This window comes from Ascidiella aspersa, chromosome 5 (assembly GCF_963924565.1).
Source record: "Ascidiella aspersa chromosome 5, kaAscAspe10.2, whole genome shotgun sequence".
In the NCBI taxonomy this organism is placed as follows: Eukaryota; Metazoa; Chordata; class Ascidiacea; order Phlebobranchia; family Ascidiidae; genus Ascidiella; species Ascidiella aspersa.
Genome location: NC_139451.1, coordinates 29,429,688 through 29,456,707, shown reverse-complemented (window position 1 = coordinate 29,456,707; position 27,020 = coordinate 29,429,688). Strand labels below are relative to the sequence as shown.

The 27,020-nt window shown below is 35.8% G+C and overlaps 4 protein-coding genes and 1 long non-coding RNA gene across 5 annotated transcripts; 2 read left to right on the top strand and 3 right to left on the bottom strand.

The window, feature by feature from the left end:
- Positions 1–1,764: 1,764 nt before the first annotated feature.
- LOC146146137 (equilibrative nucleobase transporter 1-like) lies at positions 1,765–2,904 on the bottom strand. The gene has a single exon (XM_083390696.1). The coding sequence runs from the start codon at positions 2,902–2,904 to the stop codon at positions 1,765–1,767; it is 1,140 nt and encodes a 379-aa protein (XP_083246822.1).
- A 4,398-nt stretch (positions 2,905–7,302) lies between these two features.
- On the bottom strand, positions 7,303–8,751 carry LOC146146136 (equilibrative nucleobase transporter 1-like). The gene has a single exon (XM_083390695.1). The coding sequence runs from the start codon at positions 8,749–8,751 to the stop codon at positions 7,303–7,305; it is 1,449 nt and encodes a 482-aa protein (XP_083246821.1).
- Positions 8,752–13,386: 4,635 nt separating this feature from the next.
- On the top strand, positions 13,387–15,121 carry LOC146146135 (uncharacterized). Its single transcript, XM_083389610.1, has 3 exons — positions 13,387–13,474; positions 14,727–14,818; positions 14,898–15,121. Exons 1-3 carry the CDS (start codon positions 13,414–13,416, stop codon positions 15,012–15,014), a joined length of 270 nt encoding a protein of 89 aa, XP_083245736.1. The 5' UTR covers positions 13,387–13,413; the 3' UTR covers positions 15,015–15,121.
- A 2,547-nt stretch (positions 15,122–17,668) lies between these two features.
- Positions 17,669–19,295, bottom strand: LOC146146134 (uncharacterized). Its single transcript, XR_014498685.1, has 4 exons — positions 19,192–19,295; positions 19,001–19,076; positions 18,631–18,730; positions 17,669–18,013 (listed from the first exon to the last, which is right to left on the bottom strand). It is a non-coding gene; the product is annotated as an uncharacterized LOC146146134 (long non-coding RNA).
- Positions 19,296–22,116: 2,821 nt separating this feature from the next.
- Positions 22,117–26,014, top strand: LOC146146133 (uncharacterized). The gene is made up of 4 exons (XM_083389609.1): positions 22,117–22,214; positions 23,033–23,148; positions 24,086–24,255; positions 25,779–26,014. The coding sequence occupies exons 1-4, from the start codon at positions 22,198–22,200 to the stop codon at positions 25,962–25,964; spliced, it is 489 nt and encodes a 162-aa protein (XP_083245735.1). The 5' UTR covers positions 22,117–22,197; the 3' UTR covers positions 25,965–26,014.
- The last annotated feature ends 1,006 nt before the right edge of the window (positions 26,015–27,020 follow it).

Below are 27,020 nucleotides of genomic sequence, written 5' to 3'. Positions count from 1 at the left end.
GGGACCGTGGTTGAAGCTGGCCGAAGACACGCGAACGTTTCATCTTAATGTTACGTGTCTATTTAATCAAAGAAGACATTTTGGCCATATTTTAACAAAAAATTCTCGAGGCGCATTTTGCATTTTCTTCTTTTTAATACGCTAACCACGAAAAGCAAATATTTTATTAGAATGTCATTTGATTTTAACACCTCGTCTAAGCCTTAAGCTACAACGTAAATTCGTGTTTAGCTGTAAACAATATGTTTGTTATCTATATTCAACCTCGTTTTATTCCGGTTTATTGGCATAGATGGAAGATCGACAACATTTATCATTGAGCATTTGAATACATTGACTGGTTTGCAGTATTACATACAACTTAAAATATGGCAATAACAAATTGTTCAAAAGCATCAGCCTAAATTTAAAGGAGTTGTTTCCAGTTGAACTAATTGTTAAAGCCGTGATATCACTATGCCTAACATTATTTCAACAGGCTTAGGTCTATGGCAGGGTTGGCTAACCTTTGCAACTCGCGGGCACAAACAAGACCTTAATCCTTACAAAATGCACAAGTGGGTCATATATTTAATCATATGCTAATTTTATGCGAAACTTTGCTGCTGTGTTGTTTTAAGTGTTATTGTATAGGATGGTAATTCATGGTATTTAAACGATTTACAAATTTGGATTCCCACGAATTTTAAGAATCTAAGTAGTTAACAAATACTGCAGGATTTTTTTGGGATTGCAGCAGTTCAGCAGAAAGCTTTTTAGCTTTTTAGCATGGTTTAATCAAGGTTTTCAGAATTTTTAGACTGCGAGCTCTTAATTTCCCTTTACGGCGATAAACAAAATGCTTAAAGTTGTCTCCATATCTGAAAGCATTTGTTAAAGTGCTGTTAATGTAGGGCAGCTCGTCACCAATAAACACTTTTGCACGACTCACAGATTGGGCAGCCTTAATTTACACAGTATAGTGGTTTCTAACGACATTTTTTTTTACATTCATCCTTTTCTGAAAATTGTTTAAAACATTCCAGTTATTCTAGTAGAGAGACCAGTGGGCCATGAAAAATCTGTGGTGGATCACTTTGTGACTCGCGGGTCAGTGGTTCGCCATCCCTGGTTTGACCTATTTGATATCTAATGCACAATGCACTTTAAAAGAGTTTTAACAATCTCCGAATCGCAACATAACAATAAATAAAAAGGGAAAGACCCAGGAGAAGTGGCTAATCTAGTAAATACATATTCCAATACAACCAAATTTATTTGACCTTCCAATGTGACACTACTTTGCAACCACACCACTAACTAATGGCTAATGTTTATAAACATGTAGATATTTAAAACTATAAGTCATGCGTTATTAACATTGTTCGTAGTTTATTTCTATCACCACTATAATGAAAACAGAAATATCAAAAACATTAAATTACCTTTGAATTAGTAGAAACACAAGAATAAAGCATACATTTCATTTAAAATGTTTTAAATTTGTCGCCATAATCAGAGAAATATTAGAGCGCATATTCAATAAAATAAAAGATAAAAATGAAGAAAAGTTATTGCCCATATTGTATTTTTAGGATTGTTAGAAAAGTCAAGTCATCCCTCTCGCAAATGATTTATGTATAATTACAACAATCACCAAATAACAATTATGTGAATAAAACACGTTATGTTACAAACTAAAACCGAATGACTTAAAAGTGTTTCAAGTTTTTGTTAATACATTTGTGCCACGTCACAAAACATACTCTGATGCCATTCAGTATTTCACGAATGTGGCGTTTGAGTTTCAACAGGGTTCTCGCTGATAGCGATAAGACGATAGACGTATGCCGGCTGCACGAAAGACAGCAGGCAAAACAGCAAGCAAATGGCGTACATATAGCTGAAGTTTCCTCCAAAGATTCGCAGAACCAGACTGAGCATTGGGTAGCGAAGCAACGAACACACAGCCGACACCACCATACCCATACCAAGTAGAGTAGCCATCTTCCGTGGAGGATAGAATGTAGCCAGGGAGATCGTTCCATTGCTGTACAGTGCCACCCTAAAGAAGACGTACAACACCAAAGTGAAGTACTGCAAACCTAGGTTCCTTGTACAGAGCAACCCCGAAAACAGGACGCCCGAGAGGCTTGTAAATGTTGAACAAGCCAGCAGTGCTTTAAGGTCGGCGCTTTTTTGATCAGAAAACTTCCGTGAGTATCGTTTCACCAAATCGAAAATGAGGCCGGTGGTTGCCGGCGCCGCCACGAGTCCGCCAACCAAGATAAAGACCCCGTACACTTGCGTGAAAGTTTCGATTTCGTGTTGGTCGCTCGCCAGACTCGGCAACCACGTGTCAAACGTGCTCTGGAAGAACTCGTTGCACACGTGAAGAATCGTCAACTGAACGATCGTGACCCAGTAAAAGCCAGTTTTGAGGACTGACAGCAATCGCACTTCGGCAACGACGTTTTCTTCGGTTTCGCAGCCATTTTGTGTCCGGGTTTCGCAATCACTCACAGTATTTTTAGTACAATCCGCCAAGCCGTAGTGAAAGTCTTCGGGGACAGGGAAAGGGATGTGTGACTTAGCGGTTAGGAAGAATGTGTCAAGCAAGCTGAGGAAACTTAAGCTACACAATATGTAGAACATCATGGAAAGACTTATCCCTGCATTGTACAAAATCGAAAGTATCCAAAGCATCACAGAAGAAGACAGAAATGCCCCGGTGATGAAAGCTATGATGGTTGACCTAGCTTTGGCGAAAAGGTTTGCGAACTGCATGTTGGTCATGTAATAAAACGATCCACTCAAAGCGAGGCAAATCATCCCGGGAAACAGAAGCGCTGGTTGGTGGGCTGACACGTTGGCCATACACAAGCATCCCACTGCGTTTGCTTCCACTGCTACAAGCCGACACATCCAAGTCCCCAACGTCTGAAACAAGAAACCAGCCAGCAGGGTGCCGCTAGTCGCAGTTGCAGTTGCAAGGGTGAAAAAATGCAGTTTGACCGGGTCCCGTTGGACGTATTCACACCGGAGGAGTTTTGCGTTCCACTGACTTGGGAGACTTGGCACAAGTGACCGTAGACTCCTTCCTCTTTTAAGGCTGGCGTTATGAAGACCCAGCCGCCGAACGCTCCTGATATCAACAGATTTTCGAGAAAGGCAAAAGCTACGGTGCAAAAGTGCTTCATATTCACCATCCTGAGTTACTGGGATAACCAATTAGACTAATAGATAAATAAAATGATATTATCATTAAGCTTAGAAATATTAAAAATTATAGGATAGAAACCGTTGTTTAATCGTGTAATTTAAAATGATTTAAATGATCAAATAAAGGTAGCCTAACTGCAAATAATCTAATTTACAGTTTGTTTTTGTCTAGGTCACTGTCGTAGTTTACGAAAAGTTTTTATTATGTCATTAGTTACTCAATCCATGTCCGAGTCAAATCATAGCATTAAAATGTTTGTTTAAATATTGACATGCAGTAGGTTTACTATTTGGCTTCGATTTAACATAGCAAATCTCTAAAAAAGTATCATGCAAACTCTGGTGTATACCAGAATTTTACCAAAATTGTGATCCATAAAACTCTTAAATTTTACCAACTGCCTGACTTAAGACACACGTTGCCTAAAAGATTGAAACAATCCATTTAATTACAACGACCTCAACCTTTTGCAAGAGTTAGCTCAAACTTATTTAAAACTAAGTAACTTATTTTGATATAAAGTAGTGTCCGATCCGATGCTGAATCACGTCATTATTATATGGTCAAACTTAAATCGATCATATCCAAACGTTGAACACTAATTTTTTGAAATTTAGCCCTGGGAAATTAATTTGCCCTAATTGTTGAGTTACAACCTTTCAAAAAACGCAATAAAAAGCTGAAAATTATTTAGTGTCGAATAGTTAATGACACCGCACTTGTAAGCACAACTTTCTCACCATGATTTGGCATGGGATAACTGCTACGATCCGATATTATCGAACATCACTAAATAACAATGTCATACTGTTAAAAAAATCCAGTTAAAACTTGTTAGAATATGAGCTGAATTTCGTGCTTGGTTTTTCCACCGACTAACTGAACTAAAAGTCGCGTTGGGCATTCTGTATTTTACAATAACAATTAGGTACCCTAGCAAAACTTTGGCAAAACTTTGCAACGTTCAAAATGATATCTACTGATGTACGAGCTTTGATATTCCGTTATATTACGTTTTACTATAACTTTCAACCATTATGCTACAAGCTATTCACAAATAAGTATTTGTATTTCAAAAGAGCGCTTCCACAGGGCGAATATATCCAAATCTTTACATGACATAAAACAATAAAAAAGGCTAGAACTGGTTATCTCCGTGACGTAATAAAGTACAAGATACCCCAAGGTGTTATAATTGAGCTGTTTTCTCTTTATGCGTCACCTACCAATAAGCGGCCGGAAAAAGGCGTAAGTGTAAAAAGCAATCAGATAAGGAGTGCGGGGTAAAGCAAACCCTAGTGACAAATTGTTGAGGAAAATCAGTTGAAAACAATACAAACAACCAAAACACACATAACGATCAAATTAACTTATAATTGCTGTTTTCCCACGAGATTTTCGTCAAAAACTTACAGGACCTATTTAAATAAGTCGTAAAAAAGCGTTTGTTAGAATATTCATGTCCCGTTCCTTATGCTATAGATCTGCAAACAGATAAGTTCTGCAGTGAAAAAAATCTTTGGATTCGCTATTGAGAATCACGAAAGTCCACAGAGAAATTATTATACCCTATGCACGCATCTTTAACGTTGCTTTAAATCATCTTCAGCTAATGTGACTAAGAAGTGAAACTTCTTAATCAAGATGATGTTGCTCTACTCGACCTTTTTGGCTTTGTAATTCATTATCAGGGTTTAAAATTAAATTGAAAAACATCAAACTAACTCTTATATGAGTTGTATAAATATGTTTTCAGTGCTCTGATGCAATAAAATTACAAAGTTCTAGCTTTAACCAAAGTGCTTTTGATTGATTACAATCAGGAACGCATGTAGAAGGCAATGATGATGATAGATGATGCATTTTTTTATTTAAACTGCAAAAATGAATATGTTTTTCGGGTAAACCCTTTTTTGTTGTCTAACAATTTTCAGCGCAAAGTTTCCAATGTGATATGTCATTTTTTAGAAAGTCTGTTTGGTCAACATAGATAGACGTTTTTTGCCGTCTATTTAATATTCTCTATTTCATATATTGAATAAGAACCTATTTTAATTAAAATATTTGCCGCTTTAAGCTTTGTAAACGATAGCAATATTTACACTTCTATAAATTAACTTATGGAGTTTTTTACAGCAAGGGTTTTAAATACCACACTTTTATAAATTAAATCTAGGACTGCAATTTCTTTAGAATTGCGTGAAATTAAAACCAATTAAATCCGTTTTTTACCCCTTTTATGCATATTGATTGAACAATAAACCACATCATGCGGTATTTTGGAGAACACAAACAAAAATAACGATAACATCTTTATAAGCCTAAAATTGCTTTTAGGGACCGTGGTTTAAGCTGGCCGAAGACACGCGAACGTTTCATCCTAATGCTACGTGTCTATTTAATCAAAGAAGACATTTTGGCCATATTTTAACAAAAAATTCTCGAGGCGCATTTTGCATTTTCTTCTTTTTAATACGCTAACCACAAAAAGCAAATATTTTATTCGAATGTCATGTGATTTTAACACCTCGTCCAAGCCTTAAGCTACAACGTAAATTCGTGTTTAGCTGTAAACAATATGTTTGTTATCTATATTCAACCTCGTTTTATTCCGGTTTATTGGTATAGATGGAAGATCGACAACATTTATCATTGAGCATTTGAATACATTGACTGGTTTGCAGTATTACATACAACTTAAAATATGGCAATAACAAATTGTTCAAAAGCATCAGCCTAAATTTAAAGGAGTTGTTTCCAGTTGAACTAATTGTTAAAGCCGTGATATCACTATGCCTAACATTATTTCAACAGGCTTAGGTCTATGGCAGGGTTGGCTAACCTTTGCAACTCGCGGGCACAAACAAGACCTTAATCCTTACAAAATGCACAAGTGGGTCATATATTTAATCATATGCTAATTTTATGCGAAACTTTGCTGCTGTGTTGTTTTAAGTGTTATTGTATAGGATGGTAATTCATGGTATTTAAACGATTTACAAATTTGGATTCCCACGAATTTTAAGAATCTAAGTAGTTAACAAATACTGCAGGATTTTTTTGGGATTGCAGCAGTTCAGCAGAAAGCTTTTTAGCTTTTTAGCATGGTTTAATCAAGGTTTTCAGAATTTTTAGACTGCGAGCTCTTAATTTCCCTTTACGGCGATAAACAAAATGCTTAAAGTTGTCTCCATATCTGAAAGCATTTGTTAAAGTGCTGTTAATGTAGGGCAGCTCGTCACCAATAAACACATTTGCACGACTCACAGATTGGGCAGCCTTAATTTACACAGTATAGTGGTTTCTAACGACATTTTTTTTTACATTCATCCTTTTCTGAAAATTGTTTAAAACATTCCAGTTATTCTAGTAGAGAGACCAGTGGGCCATGAAAAATCTGTGGTGGATCACTTTGTGACTCGCGGGTCAGTGGTTCGCCATCCCTGGTTTGACCTATTTGATATCTAATGCACAATGCACTTTAAAAGAGTTTTAACAATCTCCGAATCGCAACATAACAATAAATAAAAAGGGAAAGACCCAGGAGAAGTGGCTAATCTAGTAAATACATATTCCAATACAACCAAATTTATTTGACCTTCCAATGTGACACTACTTTGCAACCACACCACTAACTAATGGCTAATGTTTATAAACATGTAGATATTTAAAACTATAAGTCATGCGTTATTAACATTGTTCGTAGTTTATTTCTATCACCACTATAATGAAAACAGAAATATCAAAAACATTAAATTACCTTTGAATTAGTAGAAACACAAGAATAAAGCATACATTTCATTTAAAATGTTTTAAATTTGTCGCCATAATCAGAGAAATATTAGAGCGCATATTCAATAAAATAAAAGATAAAAATGAAGAAAAGTTATTGCCCATATTGTATTTTTAGGATTGTTAGAAAAGTCAAGTCATCCCTCTCGCAAATGATTTATGTATAATTACAACAATCACCAAATAACAATTATGTGAATAAAACACGTTATGTTACAAACTAAAACCGAATGACTTAAAAGTGTTTCAAGTTTTTGTTAATACATTTGTGCCACGTCACAAAACATACTCTGATGCCATTCAGTATTTCACGAATGTGGCGTTTGAGTTTCAACAGGGTTCTCGCTGATAGCGATAAGACGATAGACGTATGCCGGCTGCACGAAAGACAGCAGGCAAAACAGCAAGCAAATGGCGTACATATAGCTGAAGTTTCCTCCAAAGATTCGCAGAACCAGACTGAGCATTGGGTAGCGAAGCAACGAACACACAGCCGACACCACCATACCCATACCAAGTAGAGTAGCCATCTTCCGTGGAGGATAGAATGTAGCCAGGGAGATCGTTCCATTGCTGTACAGTGCCACCCTAAAGAAGACGTACAACACCAAAGTGAAGTACTGCAAACCTAGGTTCCTTGTACAGAGCAACCCCGAAAACAGGACGCCCGAGAGGCTTGTAAATGTTGAACAAGCCAGCAGTGCTTTAAGGTCGGCGCTTTTTTGATGAGAAAACTTCCGTGCAAAGTATCGTTTCGCCAAATCGAAAATGAGGCCGGTTGCCGGCGCCGCCACGAGTCCGCCAACCAAGATAAAGACCCCGTACACTTGCGTGAAAGTTTCGATTTCGTGTTGGTCGCTCGCCAGACTCGGCAACCACGTGTCAAACGTGCTCTGGAAGAACTCGTTGCACACGTGAAGAATCGTCAACTGAACGATCGTGACCCAGTAAAAGCCAGTTTTGAGGACTGACAGCAATCGCACTTCGGCAACGACGTTTTCTTCGGTTTCGCAGCCATTTTGTGTCCTAGTTTCGCAATCACTCATGGTATTTTTAGTAAAATCCGCCAAGCCGTAGTGAAAGTCTTCGGGGACAGGGAACGGGATGTGTGACTTAGCGGTTAGGAAGAATGTGTCAAGCAAGCTGAGGAAACTTAAGCTACACAATATATAGAACATCATCGAAAGACTTATCCCTGCATTGTACAAAATGGACAGTATCCAAAGCATCACAGAAGAAGACAGAAATGCCCCGGTGATGAAAGCTATGATGGTTGACCTGGCTTTGGCGAAAAGGTTTGCGAACTGCATGTTGGTCATGTAATAAAACGATCCACTCAAAGCGAGGCAAATCATCCCGGGAAACAGAAGCGCTGGTTGGTGGGCTGACACGTTGGCCATACACAAGCATCCCACTGCGTTTGCTGCCACTGCTACAAGCCGACACATCCAAGTCCCCAACGTCTGAAACAAGAAACCAGCCAGAAGGGTGCCGCTAGTCGCAGTTGCAGTTGCAAGGGTGAAAACCAAGTTGTAGATCTCTTTTTGTTCAATGCAGTTTGACCGGGTCCCGTTGGACGTATTCACACCGGAGGAGTTTTGCGTTCCGTTGAATTTGGCGACTTGGCACAAGTGACCGTAGACTCCTTCCTCTTTTAAGGCTGGCGTTATGAAGACCCAGCCGCCGAACGCTCCTGATATCAACAGATTCTCGAGGAAGGCAAATGCTACAGTGCAGAAGTGCTTTATATTTACCATGGCTGCCCTTAATAAATAGAATAACTTGTTAGGTTACTAAATACGTAGAATGAAATCACCAAGCCTTAAAATATTTCAAATTCTGTGATGAAGGCATTGGTGCAATCGTGTTATTATTGTAAACGAGTTGAAAAAAAAAAACCTTGCAAAAAATCTAAACCAAGTATGTCGTGTTCAACAAATACGATTTCTACCAGGATACCCAAACGTGTTACCTAAGTGACTACTTCAAAATACGCTTAGTTGCACAAAAGATTGAATCAATCAATCAATCTAATTCGAATGACTTAAATAGAATCAAATTTATTCAAAACTAAGAATTATATTTCGATACCGAAACTCCATATTTTGGAGAAAAGACGTCCGACCTGATGTTAAATAACGTCATTACTCTTGTCAAAAACTAAAAATCGATCCTATCCAAACGTTCAAACGTAATTTTTGAGATTTAGTCCTGAGAAAATAATTTGCTTTATTGTTAAAATGCAACCTTTTAAAGTACAAAACACTCACTTAGTTTGCAAAGAAACCTAAAAGGTCTAAATTTACTTGATATCGAATAGGCACTGAAACAACATTTGTAACAACTTTGTTATCACTATTTGGCTGCTACGAAAGTATTACCGGACATCCTAAATAACAACATCACATTGCTAAAAACAAATTTAAACCGCGATTTACAGTGTTAGAATCTCGGTTGATGTTCACACTTGGTTTTGCGGCCGACTAACTGCATTGAAGTTTGCTTGTTTATTTTACGATAACAATCTATCAGCAAGATCTTGGCGATAAATCGTTGGTGCCTAGTAAAAATATCAAAGCCCGTGCAAAAGTTGGGTTAGTATTTTGAATGTTTATCTTTTAACATCTTAAAAAAAGAAAAAATTTGAAACAATTAAAATGTTACCTAAAGTTCTGTATGGTCTTGTTATTTCTATTTGGCATCGGCTGCTGCTACGAAAGTATTATTGGACACCCTAAATAACAACGTCACATCGCTAAAAACAAACTTAAAACGCGATTTACATTGCTAGAATCTCGGTTGAACTTCACACACCGTACTTGGTTTTGCGGCCGCCTAACTGCACTGAAGTTTGCGTTGAGCATTGTTTATTTTATGATAACAATCTATTAGCAAGATTTTGGCGATAAATCTTTGGAGCCTAGTAAAAAAATCAAAGCCCAGCATTTTGAACGTTTATCTCTTAAAACGTTGAAAATGAATAAAAATAAATTTGAAACGATTATAATGTTACCTAAAGCTCTGTATGGGCTTGTTATTCGTAATATGTCTTGCTATAACCTCCAACCTTTACGCTCTAGGTCTTTGGTTCGATTCGAAATAAAACAGCAGATACCGTAATAAATCAGCAGATAACAAGACTTTTTATTACACTCTTCTCTCTTTATCTGTCAACTTGTACAAAGCGACAAGAAAAAAGGGCGTACGTGTAAAAACAATTAGATAAGGAGTGCGGGCAACATGGAACCTGATGACAAATTGTAAGGGAAATTAGTAGAAAAGAATAAAAAAAAATACGAACCGCGATCAAATTTACATTCCATAAGTGCTGTTGTTTTCCTAATAGATTTTTCAGGCAAACCTTGATAAATTGATCTTATTGAACGGAAACATAAAACCATTTGTCAGAATATTCATGTCGAGCGCCTAAAGCTATTAATCATGCAATATCTCTATTATAAATAATCTATGAAAAATTAAATAAACTCACTTTTAGTTGCGGGCGAAATTTTGAACAGTTAGTGAAACCATATACATATTTTTGGAGCATAATGGTGGGGGTAATATAGTAAGACGTAAAACGATATCAAAGCCCATATAGAAGTATGAGTAGCATTTTGAACGTTTCGAATAACCCTTTATAAGGGGCGCCCGCAGAAAATTTATCAGGAGCGTAATCAGAAAATCGAAAAGGGGGTCCTGAAATTTCAACTTAGGGAATTCCCCTATTTTTCGTCTGACGTTAATGAATGATGATGACGTCATAAAACAGTGACAGTATGACGTCATAGAATGGTGATTGCAAGACGTGATAAAAAAAATTAAAACAGCCAAATACGTCCAGCAAAAGGGACCACGTGCGTCGTCGACAATCCTGTCAGGCGCCAGCTGCAAAATCACAGTGTGCAATCGTTAACTTGGGGCGAAAAAACAAACGAAGACCGTGAAATGTGTGTGACTGATTGTGACTAATTGATCACACATAATTCGACTATCAGGAGCGCAGTTTTCAAGGTCCATGAACGGAATGAGCGCTAAATTACAAGCACGTCTTTCACCACCTGCAAAACTAAAAAAAGATCGTTTTTTCCGGGTGTTATTATACCACGATTAGCGCAACATCTGCACCGAGCTGTGTGCCAAGTCAGCTAACTTACAAGCTGCGGTTGAGGGTAGATAAGTTGTGTCTATTGCACACTTAACACGTGGTCTTACTGTATGCTTAAGCGCATAATTTTGCGTTAACACCATTATTAATTAAAAATGGAGACTTTGAAACGCGCACGACAGTCACCATTATACCTCCTTTTAAGAATCTGCTTCAGTTAAACAAATGTCGATGTTACACCAACATCGGATATTAGCGCAGATACCGAACAGCGAGAAACATACTGCATATAACTCGACGTTTTTTAGCGAGAAAAAAAGAAAGAAGGTTTGACTTAGTGTTGTCAATTGTCGAATACACACTTGCTAATCAGTCAAACTAAACAAATAACGAAAGAGAAAAACTATCCAGCGTTTACGATCGACCAAACAAAACACGAAAAACGGCGCTTTGTGCTCGATTTTGGTTTCGCATTAGATTAAGACACGTGAGCCAATTACTTAAAAGGCATGCCGCTTCAAACAGTTTGTTAAACCATGACAAAATGAACAAAAAAACAATAATATCACTTACAAAAGGGGGTAAGAACTCCCGCGTCCCTATAATGTATAATATTTTTAACCTTCATAAGTAATACATATTACACTTATAAATAATACTAATAATCGTATTTTGAAATTCCAGGGGGGCAAGTGTCCCCCCTTGCCCCCCGTGCGGGCGCCCATGCCCTTTATTGATTAAAAAGTTATTCATAACGTTCAAAATGATATATGGGCTTTGATATTCTTATTACATATACACTTTGGTGCAAAACTTTTACACACGCAGAAAGAAAGCTTATGACATCGAGGGCGTGGAATCACGTGACCATTATTCCTATACTGCATTTCTTGCCTATTTAAACTACGTAGTATTTTCGCTTTGCACGAATCGATAACAATTTGTAATTTATGTTTTTTATTTGGTGTTCTTAAGATTACTTTTTTATTACATCACGTTTTAACGTAATTTCGTGACGTCGCATTTTGACGTAACTTTGAGAAGTTGTCACTGAAAGAACAATTCACCCCCCACCAACGAAAATACTAGATGCGCGCCAATCATATTAACAACGCCACAATGCACTTCATGGGTTTTCTGTTGTCCGACTGCATATATTACTTTTAGTGAAACTTTATTCAACAAAGTTAAATGTTAATAATTAGGTAGCTCAGTAATATAGAGGCTGAAAATCTTGCAAAAATTATTGAGGTTATACTATCGTGCGTCATCTTTATAGGTTCTGCGTTTTAAGGAAGGTATTTAACTTTAAATATCGGGTATGGGTAGTCGAAGTAATTAGAAAGGTGAAAGCTTTACAATTTTAAATTGATTTAAGACAAAGAGTAACAAAGCACGAAATGATTGCTATTTTGTCATAACAATGTATCTACTCGCGAATCAAAGTATCGCTAAGAGCCCTGTTCTTCAAAACATAACTATACGTCAGAACAAACTTAAATTTAATTTTGTCAGATCCTTCGAAGCAAGGTGTCTTACCAAACGATTTTTTAAGCGGAATTTATTCGCACAAATTGTTACCTTTTTATATTAATGCATAATCCCGTGTGGTCCTGGTTATGGCTACAATGCAAAAGGCTCTATACAGAATATTTAACCCCTTAATGAAAATACGATGTGGTTTGACTATTGGAAAGTCAGGTACGTTATTTTGTATATTTCAATATAAAATGTTTCAAGGTAGTATTGCCTCACGCTGTTAGAAACTTTTTATTTATACTAGTAGCAAAACCGGCCTTGCACTCAAATTTTGCTGACCTTTAAGAAAGCTTGCGAAACAGGATCCGCCACTAAGACGTTTTGTTGGAACCTCAATTTCGCCTGAATTTTCGTCGCAGCCCTAGGGCATCAGGCGAAACGCGAATATATAGCCTGAATGTTAATACACAAGCAGTTTGAGAAAATATGCGCCAGAAGGCCCTTCAATAAAATTCATAGTGTGGAATGAAGTTTGGTAGAAAGGCGATCGTGATGGTTTATAAATTGAATTCATTGGTTGAAATAATTTCTAACCGGATTAAGCTTGCTGCCATGTTATGCAACAAACAAAGTACAAAAGCTAAAGGTAGAAAAATATATAAAATTTCTATCGCAAAATTAGGACAAAATTAGATATGTGCCAACTTTCAGTTTATTAATTATATTGAATGGCATACTACGTACCATAGTTCATACTTGTTGAATTGAAATTATGTTTAAATTTGCTTATATTTCTTTTTAAAGGGTTTGTAAAATTTGTTACAAAGTTGCGATGCAACACATTTTGTGCATATCTTTTGAAATCCTGCTGCTTGTTTTATTTCCACGAAGCGGTAAGATTTTGTAATATTTTCATGAATGTGTAGCAATAATGGCTAGCAGCGGATACCACATGCCAGGTTGTGGCAGTAGTGATAAAATTTCAAACCAAAAGTGTTATGAGTGCCCGGTAAAAAATAATTAGTGCGAATATCGTTTTGTGATCCAAAGTAGCGTTGCCATGAACAAATTTTTCATAAAATATTAAATTAACTATATGGACGATACTTCGGTTTTACCGCGTCAGACGTATTTGCCAACACAAGTTGTACCACACTACATGTGTTTGCTCTAAATTAATCCATTATACATTTTCACCAAAGGAATCACATCACGTGTTTTTGCATCGGCCCAAGACAGTCTGTTTGTTAATAATGTCGGTGTTGGGCCTGGTCCCGGGTCGCAACCGTGTGAGTTCTTGTTGGTTTGCAAAGGTTTCTGGTCAGATATGCTACCTATCAAAACCACAACTAAAATACCAATAAAAAGTATATTGTTACAATGTGCAGTTAAACGTTATCAAATAGCATTAGTGAACGTATATTTATTTTCAAGTTAATGTGAGACAGACAGCCACCGCCTATTGCAGCGACTGTCGGCTAATCTGCGCAAAAGACTTCTCTAGGGAAAGCCCAAAACCACTAAGAAACGACATGTATATAGTCAATACGCAGGAAGAAAACGAACACGAAAGTTACGTCATATTTGACCAATAAGACTGGCCGGCACTCTGAAAACACAGCTAGGCATTACAGCGGCCATTCTAAGGCCAATTTGCAGCAGCAAAACAAGCTACCTTTTTGCAGAACGTGATAACACCACCCGCAAGACTGACAGTTATAGATTACGAGATTAAAGGTTACATGTCAAGTTTGAAACAAGGCGAACTGAAGCAGGAAAACCCAGATATTTTACATACAACAATACGGAAAACTTTACATCATCAAATATGATATTATGTAACTGAAGAAAATATTTGGCAAACGAAAGCTGAAACGCGTAATATAACGTAAAATAACTTAATGAACTCTAAGATTTGGCTTATGCAAATTAATTTAATTAGGTGTTTAATGTGTTAGTGAACACTTAACAGTCGGGTATTGATATAGATCAATTAACGCTCTTTGCCACATAAAATAACGTTAAAGCATTAACGGGTTGCACGTCCTTGAAAGCCTATGTCTGTCTAATACTATCTTTATATAAAACATTTAACCTAATTGTGGTTTTACGATTTCTTTAAACGACTGTTTAACGCGTTCCCAGGCTCATGCACAGAATGTTGGGAGTGCAAAGATGTGACCAGTTTCGTTGAATGTAAAGCCACCGGAATGTTGACGAAATGCGAAGACTTCGAGGTTATTTTCGAGTGTTTTGGTTAAACATTGTTGATTTCTCATTTTGGAGTTTGACATCATCTTTTTTTACATTCTCTAGGTGTGCTCCACGGAAGTGCGCAAAGAATTTAACGAAATCAAAATATGGAAAGGATGCAAACAGGGAAAGGCGTGTGAAAATCAAAGACTACAGGTGTTACCAGCAACAACAGTATAGAACGTTTTTTGACTTTCACCTAGATTTCTAAACTCCATTTGTCAGTTTGCTTTGAATGCTGTTATTTATCTTAAGAACTGGGAGAGAACCCCTAACACTTGCAACAACGATCAAGATCACTCCCACTGCTGGTGCTGCTGTGACAACGACTCGTGCAATGGAAACGAAACTTGTGAAGGTATTAAAATAGTGCCCTTGCTTTGCCTTATTTATGTGAAAGCACTATTTTCGCAAAGCTACTGAATACATCAAAACAGAGACCTTCAAAACAACTATTAAAACACCCAAAGTAATAGTTTTGTAGCTTTTAAGGTCACAAAAGGTTCTTTTGTTTGAGGCATACTGATTGTCCGTTTAAATAGTTTAACAACGGTTGTGATCAAACGTAACTGACGGTTAAAGCAAGTATATTTGAGTACATTGGGTTTGGTTTAGGTAAATTTTGACATTCTATTTGAAGTGTTTCAAGCATGATGGTCCCCTTCCCACGGGCTCCCAACATTTTTTGTGCTTCCATGTGCAGGGTCAGGTGCACCCGCATACAATTTTGCAGGGGGGTAACTCAAGTCAATTTTATTCCATTAAAAACTTAATAAAACCGAGTTAGCCTCCTAAGCAGAACAAATTATGTACGGTAAATATTTATTATATTTAAAATGTAATTGTGGTCTTCTGGTGTCACTCCCATGTTTGTCAATATCTGTTTCAATAATTTTGTTTCTCTCAGTGTTGAATTTGTTACGATGCAGGCTTAGCATACATAATCCAGAGAGTCGATCATCTGACATAGTCGATCTTAGCCGTGTCCTGACTCATCGTAATGTACCAAATAATCTTTCTACAGTGCATGTAGTTGCTGATAGAGTCAACAGAATTAATATTGAGCATTGGTGAGTAATGTAATTCATAATCCAACAGGTAATGATGAAAACAATTATGTAATATTCAGTTTGCGAAGCATTAGAGTTATACCGTCCAGTTACTTTGCAATAAATCTAATTAACGGTAAGATCCAAGTAGGCCTACACCAACCAATGGTTGTTGACCAGGGGGGCACGAGAGCTCTGCTCAAGTATTTGACTTTTTATATTGATTTTATTGGTTTTAAGTTGAGTTGTTGTTTATTTTCCTTTATGCTGTTCTGTGCTGTAGAATCAAAATTACATACACATGTGTATTGTGTATATATGTAACCTGTTCTTTAGATCAAAATTACACTTGAGTAGATACGTAACCTGTGCAAAGGTGATTATTTTGCCATTTGCCAACTTTTGGGCTATGTGTTAAGTTTTTCGTTTTGTGACAATATTTGCTACTTATTACGGCCGATTTGGGCAATGTTTAATCAGAACAGTATGATATAATGGATGGAGAACTAAGTTGTGCAAAAGGTTAGGTACCATCTCCACAAACTATGTTTTGCCCATTTCAACAACAAAACTGCGAAAACATTTTGCGCTTCACGCGAGCCTGTTATTCATAAATAACAAACTGAGGAAAACCCAAACTTTTTTGCGCGAATTTTTATTGTTCCTTTCAGTATAGAGCTTTTGCATTGTGTGTCATCACACCTTTAAAACACAATTGACGCAATGTATATAATTTTTGCACTACGGGAGACAATTTGCGTGCTTTCTATGCAGCTTTTTACCTGTGGAGTAATGCCCTTACAACAAGTTTGTCACAAATAGCTTAATGTAAACCATACAGTAAAGGAAACACGAGCATTTTGTGTGTCTTCCAAATTAAAGTTTAGCCAAATCAAACCAAATAAACGCATTTTTTTGCCGTTCGCGCGATTAGGAATCAACCTTAAAAATATCGATTTTATTTTAGTGTGATGCTTATGTGATATCTGAGGGTGGCAAATTACCAAAAGGGTAGAAATAAAGTAAAAAAACACTGAATTTTAGCACAAAAATATAATAATCCTATTTAAATGGCATTTTGCTTTTACACACAGACAAAGTAAACCCACAGCTACAAGTAATGTACGTACCAACTTGATGGGTTCCAACATTAAATTGGATATAATCATGCACGCCTAAATTTTAGTTGTAGTTAAGAATTAATCAATAAATGACTAAACACACTATACGCGTAATATTAATAACGGCGCTGGTCTAGAATCGTACCACATTTTCGTCTGGGGGTTTATATTGCTAACAAAATTTGGGCTAGGGTGAGAGTTAGCGTTTGGGTTCGGATGGGTCAAGTGTTAATATTATATTTATTCTTACAAATTTATGCCTTGCTGGTATTTTCGACTTTGACAACTTGTATCGTTAGTGTTAAAATTAATGTGTCAGGATTCCATACCAGCGGAACTTCCTATAAATTCTAAACATACAACTATTTAACATAACTACACTGTCATTCGATTAAACACCAAAATTAAACACCTGAAAGGGGCGAAATGTCAGCACGTTTAAAATTAAACATGTTTAAATTCCAGGTGTTTAGGCTTTTGCCGTTTATTCTGCCAGGTGTTTAATGCTAGTATTCAGTGTTTCCAAACAAATTTCACAATATATTATGAGGTATACAATTTTATTATACCAAACAAAACGAATAATAATATACATATCGCATTTTTAATACAATGCAGGTGTTTATGCAAACAAAAATGTGTATGTGATAAAAAGAAAAACAGAGAAAAAGAAGATATTTTACAAATTTGAAACCTTTTTTTAATATTTATAATTGCTATGTTTGGCAAATTTTCAAGGTGGGGCCTTTCATACATTGTTTAAAAACATATAAAAACACAGAGCAGTAGGATGGATAACTTAAATCCCGTGTATATTAACAGGCTCGAATATCAATGAAATATAATTTAACAATTTGTTCAACAAGTGTTGTTCTTCCACAAATTTAATGTCCATTCCATCCACTAATATACCAATGCAGAAAAGCTGCTGTGCCGTCCACTCCAAAGGTTTGCCCAATAAAGGCCTCAAAGAGCTTTTCTTTTTAGAAGACGAGTTGAGCATGGCTGCCTAAGAAATAAAATTTAGATTAATATAATACACTGCAGTGATTAAATTTTACACTATCACTGAGCAACTTTTTATTCATTTGCTCATAGTAAATATTTCAAGTTATTCACCAGAACCACTACATGTCATGTCATAAAAATATGTTTTAGTTTGTCACCAATCACTACAAAAGCATATTATTATGACATGTACTAGGTTTGGTGGCAATGTACTCTTTAAGCATAGCATTAGAAAATGTATTATTTATGTTACATTGTAACCTAAAGACATCGCAATGATTACAAAACAAGTTCATTTTTATTGTTTTAATATCTTTATGACCCGCTAAAATTAAAAAAAAGGTTCACCCTACTATGAAAACCCAATTAAATCATTAAATAATTTCAGATAAAAAGTAAATATGTGAGTCAGAATATTGCATTGGCCATATTGCTTCAACTAGTGATAAACAATCTGACCAAAAAAGTCGCCCATTACTGGGACATGCAGACCAAACATTATACACAAGTTATGGAACACAACACATAAATTAAATATCTATTCAATTATATGTATTTACCACAAATTTTAAGGTTCGATAAATGAACTTGGGAAGAAGCAAATTTTAGTTTGTTTACCTTGTGTATCAATTTTAGTAGATCTATACTCTTTTGTTGTTTTCCACTTGAACTTTGTCACAGACTTTTATTTTACCATCTTACACTGCAGTTAAAATTCCTGTAAATAAAAACTCTAATTATGTAAACTATATCATTTTATTAAAGGGCGAGTAGCATACCAAAAGTACTACATATTAAATTTTACATTTAAAGCTTCAATGTAAGATTTAAACTATGGAAATGATAAATTAAAACTAAAACACATTTTAAAGTACTTTAGAAATTTTACAGAGATAAAAAAAATAATTTGCTGGCTGCTACTAACAAAATAAAAGCCAAATGGGAATAAACTATATTATTGTAAAACATGTAAGTAAAATTTACTTACATTTTTAACCTAATCTCCTGTGAACCAAGTTTTTCTGAAGTTGAAAAGAGCAAATGGTTTGCTGTCATTGATTGCCCTGAAACAAAGCAGTGTAATCTAAATACCTTTAAAAATAATGATTTAATAAAAGCATACTTGATTGTTAACAGAATAATTAAAGTGCTACTTTAGACAAGAAATAGCTTACAAACCTGTTTCGTTTAATTTTCCATGTCTACATGTGTATGGCACCAAACTATTATGAAGTAGTCTTTTACAACTTACATTGCTTTTGGATTTATGAATGAAATACCTAAAATTCTGAAACAAAAATCCAATTTCAGACATTTCGTTTTCGCTTGGAAAACTTTTTTTAAACATAAATTTCTTTAGACCTTCCCGTCTTCAAGCGTCTTGCACAGCTAATAAAACATTATCACTACACATTTATGAAAAAGCAAATTAAAATAAATGATATATATATAAATCACCACTATACACATTAGTATTTGTTTTACCTCAATCTTAGTAACTCGAAAGCAAAAAATACGCAAAACCGTCTTTAACTGTAATGTATAACTTGTACTGGTTAAAAGTCAAACTTTTTTTCGGCATTTTGAATTCCCGCGTTGGTCACAGTCACAGACCAGTGGATATGTTTTGTTGATGTTCATCGGACCGAATCAATTTCAAATAATTTCAATCATGAGTTGATTTATTGAATGTACTTAGAATGTACAATATGACAAAAACTTGTTTTATAACAAAACAAAATTTACTATAAATAGTTAAAATATATCGTAAATCAAACATTTAATAAATAATACTTACTATTCGTCATACGTTAAACAATTTAAATTTGAAAAATATATAAGCTTCACGGCGATCCAGCATTGCCCTAGAAAAAAATCCTTCCCAATGATTGTGTTCGTCACGCGTATTTTATTGCTGGCGCAATTTAAGTAGGTCATGGCGGCGCAAGACCGCACAGCTTCGCTTTTTACTTGGGTGGTACAAAGTTATTCGCAAGCTACATAATGAAATCAAATATTGGATTTAATGGCATGTCAAGAACACAAACCCGTATTTTCATGATTGTCGTTATATTTAAAAAATGAAATGACGCCTAATAAGCCGTACAGATGTTAAGTGAAACCATGAATTAAGTCATTCCGTTTATTGTGATCTGTTACGATCAATCGATCATACATGCAAACTTGTATAGTTAAATATTTGACGAAATCGTACATAAAGCAACTGTTCAGTGCTTTAAAATACCAATACCCCTAATCAACATTTTATAACTTCAACATAAATGACTTGAGCTATTGCTTTACAAGAATGTATCGAATTAAACATGTCTAATAATTGACGTGTTAAATTATGAAGTGTTTAATCGTAAACATGTTTAAATTCGTCAATTGTGCTTGAAATCACCCAATAATCGTTGTTAAACACGTCAAAATATCAGGTGTTTAACATAAAATCGTTCAGGTGTTTAGAATTTAAACACCAAAACTAAAATTAAACACAAAGGTGTTTAAATTAGGTGTTTAAGTGTTTAGATTTTAAACGTGATTAGACCGTTTTGGTGTTCAAATTTAAACACCGTTCTGACAGTGTAGTACAGCCAATTTACAGTTAGGAACAGCAAGTTCAGATTTTGCGCCACGTGCTTTCCGCTAGCAACATTTTGCGAAACTTGAAAGGAAAACCGTTACATTGTTACGCCATGAACATAGAAATTAAATCACGTTTCTCGCTCTAACACTAATAGTCTTAAAGTATGCTATTTTTATATTTTACTTATCAGTATTTTCGTTCTTATAAAATGATCAATGGATAATGTATAATATTTTAACCCTTATAAGTAATACATATTACACTTAGGCTAATAATCGCATTTCAAAAATTCCAGATGGGGGCAAGTGTCCCCCTTGTCCCTTGTTAGGTCGCCCATTGTCTTAAAGTTTGATGAAGATTTTATTAGGTTTAATCAAACTGTCAAATGAATATAAGTGATATCTTTCCATAAATGTATACCTTTGTATAAAGTGACTGCTGCCCATGTGCAGGACCGCCGTTGTAAAACCCTGTCCTAATATTCGATGAAGAATTTATTAGGTTTAATCAAACTGTCAAATTACCTTCAGTGGTATCTTTCAATAAAAGTATATCTTTGTATAAAGTGACTGCTACGAAATGTCCAATGCCATCACTTACGATGAATCACGGCAAAGTCGCCTGCTCAAACATTAACAACCTGGGGTCGTTGTGCTCCTACAAATGTACTGAGAAGGATTATCGAGGCATGCCTTCCGACAAGCAACATCGCTTGTGTCTAGGAAATGGAAAGTGGAGCGAAAAGAAACCTTGCTGTGTCGGTAAGTAGAATTGAAACACCAAGAAAGAACTCCGCTGGACAAAAGTCTTTCCAAAAAATGTTTCAATCCAATATGTTTCGCATGTCGACATATCGTACCTGTTTTGGTTAGAATATGTGTTCATTAACAACATGCATACATGTTGTGTTATCATCGTATATGGTTGAAAATGTGTTTTGTCCCTCGGCATGGACTACAGGTAGGCATGGCCTAACTCGTTCATACCAAATGGGCACATGTTATGTTTCTAGTTTTGTAGGATTATTTGACGATTATTTTAGAACTAATATAACCACCTATAATGAATACGCAACCAATTTTGTTAACAAGTGAGCCAAAATTAATTTGTAATAACATGTGCATAACTCAGTTTCATTAAAACCTTATAGTCATACGTAAAGGTATATATATATAAAAAATAAATCAAGCACTCCTAATCATGGCAAAAATAATCCTGGCATTATTGAGGTTAAAAAAGCAATAATCTGACAACGTGTTTGCACCGAAATAAACCTGCCTGAAGGGTTGGAGATTTTGTTTTAAATCGTCTTATCTGAGGGCACATTATTTAAAGCCGCAGGAGGACTAGATCACAATTATTGAACGTATATGTGTGTGTTTTATTTATCTTCCGAAGTAAATTATTTTAAAAGTTATTTTTTGCTTTGATAATAATCTATGGTGTTCTGACCAATCTATTTTAATCTATTTTATTACATTTTAAAGCAAAATATTAAAATACTTACAGAGCCATGTCCACCATATTTGCCACTGGATACTGTTACAGCTCTTCAATTCGGGAGTGAGGAACGTCATCGCAATAGACATAGTGGCATGGGTCCTATGATAGCGTAAGTGTAGAACTGTTTTAATCCAGTGGTTCTTAACCTTTTTTCAGTCGCGCCCCCCTTTGGTAATGTTTCTTTGCCGTACGCCCCCCTACGAAAAGCGATTCGGCATTTGTCAATGAAATGACACTGAGACAACATGAAAGTAGCGAAATGTATTGTAAGTCAAAACAAAGTTTTTAGTTTTATTGGGTTAAATTTGGCAAACTGTAATTCAGGAGGCTCTTTTCGCATTGGGCACACAACAAATTGCTCATGCTCGACACGAGTTGATTTTGACAAACGTGTTGTGAGGGCCTTGAGTCCACAGTTGTAAGGCTGTAATGGTCGTTCGCAAAAATTAAACATTGTGTTATTGCGTTCCAAAAATGTGACGGCACACAATACACCGGCAATATTGCAAAAAATTATCGATTCGCGCAAAAAAGTTCGACCTCCTGTTGCTACCTGTTATCATATTATATAAAAATGGATAAATAATTTAAATATTTAGGTAGAGCTCGCGCCCCCCTAAGAATTGCTTGGCGCCCCCCGGTTAAGAACCGCTGTTTTAATCCAACCTAATCCTTTTGCATTAATGCATAATATAAAATGATTAAATTGAAGATTATGGCCTGTTTAAGAAAGAAGCAAAATCAGGAATTGAAACATAACATTATTTATATGATTAACGTGTATGTTTTGCAATGCTATTTCTTAAACTTAGTTAATCCTTATATATAATATAAGCCTAATAACGAAACAACGATATGTATGTATATTTCCACAAACAACCATATTATAGATATCAGCTGCCTAACCCAAAAGCTTTTCGATTTCAGTAAGTTTAACCACAGCAAGGAATGGTATCGGCAACACCTTGTTTATTACAACGACAAAGTTTACAAAGTTGTAAAACCTGATGATCCAGTAAGATGGGCATCATACAAGGAATCAGGTTTGTTCAAATAAAAGTCCTGAAATAAAAAAGAGTGCTAATTCCGTATGTGAAATATATTTAGATTTAGTTTAACCTACAAAGTTCTAAATTTGTGTACAAAGTCAATTTAACAATTTTATCTTAATCCATATAGATCCAAATTAAAAGCAGTTCAATTAAAAACCTAATATGTTATATGAATAAATATTCAGCTTAACAATTTGTTTACAAGTTGACCCGAAATTAGTTGCCATTAAAAATAAAATTTTGAAAGATTTATGCAAAATAATACATTTTCTCATGTTATTTGACTAACGAGTATACCGCGCTTATCAGTCGATAATGGTATATTTGAATAACCAGAATGGCCTATTTTAACAGTAAATCGTAAACAAAATACTGTCTCATCATTCTTTAACACGAATTTATAAATATTCAAGCTATTACAAACTCAACGTTTGCTTGCTTGACCCGAATTTGTGAATTTATCCAGAACGACATTTGGCATAGTTTTTCACATACTTTCTGGTTGCGTTGGAAACAGATTAAAGAGCAGAAGCAGAAACAACTGCTGTTAAAAGACTAATAAGTATACGGCGCATCAGCCGAGAAGGGTATATTAGAACAACCAGGATGAACGCTTTTAACTGTAAATTGTCAAAAAAACTGTCTTCTCTTTTAAATGTTAATTGTCCAAAAAAATAATGTCTCCTATGCCGAATAAATAAAAGAAGACCGTTAACATACTTCTCCAACACGAAGAGCAGCACTCGAAAAACTATTTATAAATATACAAGCTTTACAAACTCAACGTTGTAATAAAACGCGTGCCAAACCATAAAATGGTTGCTAACCCGAATTCGGTTGCGATGAAAAGCAAAGTGCGATTTATACGAAAGTGGTGCAAAATTTTTTTTTGTTACATTTGGCGACCATTTAACCCTCTACAATTTAGCCAACAATACAGTCAACACTGGGGCAGTGCTTCAATACATTTACGACAACATTCTTGAGGATCTTCAGCGCCGGCCACAATACAATGACGTGTTATTCGTGAGCGTGGATACCGCATCTAGTGATGACGTCACGGAGGCTGCTGCCAAGCTGAAGAACGCCGGAGTCTTGGTACAATTCATTTTCAATGGTTTAAACTTAAAATGGTTTTGAACTGTAACCGAATGTTGCTCATCCAGAAGTTTCATTATAATCAGTCGGGACATTGACGTCCTATACAAGACGCTTTTGCAGGATAATGGCATATCATGCAGAAAACTCTTTAACTGCTATATATGTTTTACGTAGGATTTTCAAAAAAAATTTAGGATCCCTTTACCAAGGTTTAGGTATTTAATATTTTATCTATATTTGAATTACTTGAATTTTTTAAAAAATTACGTTAAATGGGACTTCGATTTAAATTGGACTTTGACTTTCGAGGGACTCGACTTTTTGTTTTGTACAAACAGTGAACATGTTTTCAACTAGTTTTGTTTGCGGAGTCGAAGTCGGAGTTGGTTTGCTTTGCCGGAGTCGGACTTAGGACTCGGGACTGGACTAAGACCACGTAAAACTACCCGAGTCCGGAGTCCGACTTTCGAAATTCATATTACCGAAAACTGTAAATTGTAAGGGTGGACTGGCATATGGTGAAGGCTTTCCAACCATTTGTTGGAAGCAAATGAATTGCATGACACACATATAGAAGTGGATTGCTGAATATAGTTACGTTAATTGGCGGAATACAGGCTGTAGAGTCTAAGCCAGACTCAGGGCTCCACGAAATCGCATATTTGGTCGAAGTCGGGAGTCAGACTCTGGTTATTTTTAACGACTCCGCGGCCCTGCTTGGCAGTTGCAACATATATCTTGGTGCAATTACCAAGTACAAATTTAGCATGCAGCCATAATACCTGTCCTTAACTTCTTAAACTCTAGACAGAGTCACTTCACTCAGTTGATATTGCTCGTTGAGTATATTGACAAATCTCAGTGGCCTACACACGATAAAGTAACACGGTGGGTTAAGTCGCTAGTAAAAAGCTTTTCGTTAGTAGACACCGGTCATGTGCATTATGACGTCGTACGGGGCAACGCAGTGGGTTTAGCTTTTATTTAGGAAGCTTTAATTTTTGTATTAGTTTGCTTTGTGCAGCTATAGTGTCGAAAACTAACATAGTCTATTACTCCCGATTATTGGTTAACAATTGGTTGCGTTGGATTTCACGAATGAGAGGTGTTGTCCAAGCTTATTTGTATCCGATTTATCGACGATAATTTCTCTTCGTTTTCAAAATATTGCTGCTGTGAGCAAATCGGAATGAAACCAAGCACAGATTGAATGCAACTATTCATGTGGATTTACGATTTTAATTAAGGACTCCATATTACACATTTTTGTGTGTAATGCGCACCATGTATAATTAAGCACTTCTGTTACTGGTTTGTATAGGCAGAAGTAAAACGGATTGATTAAAATATAATTGATTCTAAAGCTATATAAATTTTTTCTAAGATGTAAAATACCCGATCATAATGTTTTTTAGCTTTTGCTTGTCGTCGGTCGTTTTGTGTTGAATTGTTGTCTTCTTTTGTTTGATGGGATTATAGTCGGTTCCAATTTACAAACCTTCTGCAAACTTACATTTCAGATTTACTACATCTTCTACGAAAGTGATGAAAGTAAAGTAAACATGACAGAGGCACGAGCAGTGGCTACTTCAGAGGACCACATTTTTGTCGTCGGGGAAGAGAAGAATTTGGATTTTGAGAAGCATTCGTCTAATATGTTTACCATGTCTTGTAACTATCCCTGTCCCAATGATGAGGAAGAATGAAAGTCGTAATTGCCTTTTGCAGAAAGTTTTACTATTGGACTATAGTATTGTAAATACGGATTGTAACGCACCCATAATGTCAAAAAACTAAGTTCACTGTTTCTGGGTAGCTTACAGCCGAACATTAAAATCAACTAATGCCTGATGGTAAAAACAATTCAACAATGTTCATGTCTATAAAATCTTTAAGGGAAATCATAATGATTATTAAAATCGTTAAATTGTTGGGTGTACCACATGGTTATTTCAAAATAACTGTTCGACAATGTTTATATTTAAAATCATTAGTAATCTAATCAAATTGTTATACTTCTGTCATAATGATTAGGCTATGACATAAGATATTTTTTCACCATAATATGAATAATGAGACCAAGCCCTTTCAGAGATTCATTTTGGGAGATAAAATTAAAATTACATTGTGTTTGCAGATAAGACCTATCGTCAAAACTGTTTACCGGTATTTGTATCAATATATGTTTTTCTAAAATTTGAAAAAGTCCTTTCTCGTTAATTTTACCATTTTATGTTATTTTCCCAAATTAAAACAAAATCAGTTTCTGTGTGACCTAAAATCACCCAAGAATTTCACCAGGGAAAGGTCCATCCCCCAAGAATTGCACCCGGGAAAGGCCCATCCCATTGTGAAAAGTGCAACCATGGGACCGGCTGTTAAACCGCTACGGCTTAACGCTACATCTATGTAACCAGCGAGAAAACACTTAAGCCAAATACTTGTATCGTTTAAGGTAAAAACAACATCCTGCATGCTTGTGACTTAACTATGCTGCTATGGACATCAACATATCAAAGGTGTAGTGATAACTGAATTTTCAGGCTTCTTTTCATAATGCAGCGCTAAACGACGAAAATTCGCTGTGCCACGCACGATGTAGTTCACTCATTGGACAGCTAAAGGCATGTTTAGGCCAGGGCTGCGGAGTCGGTTGAAAACAACCCGAGTCCAGCTCCGACTCTACAGCCTGTATTTTACCCATTAACGCAACTAAATTAAGGTGAATTTTCTGCAATCCACTCATATTGGTGTCATAATTA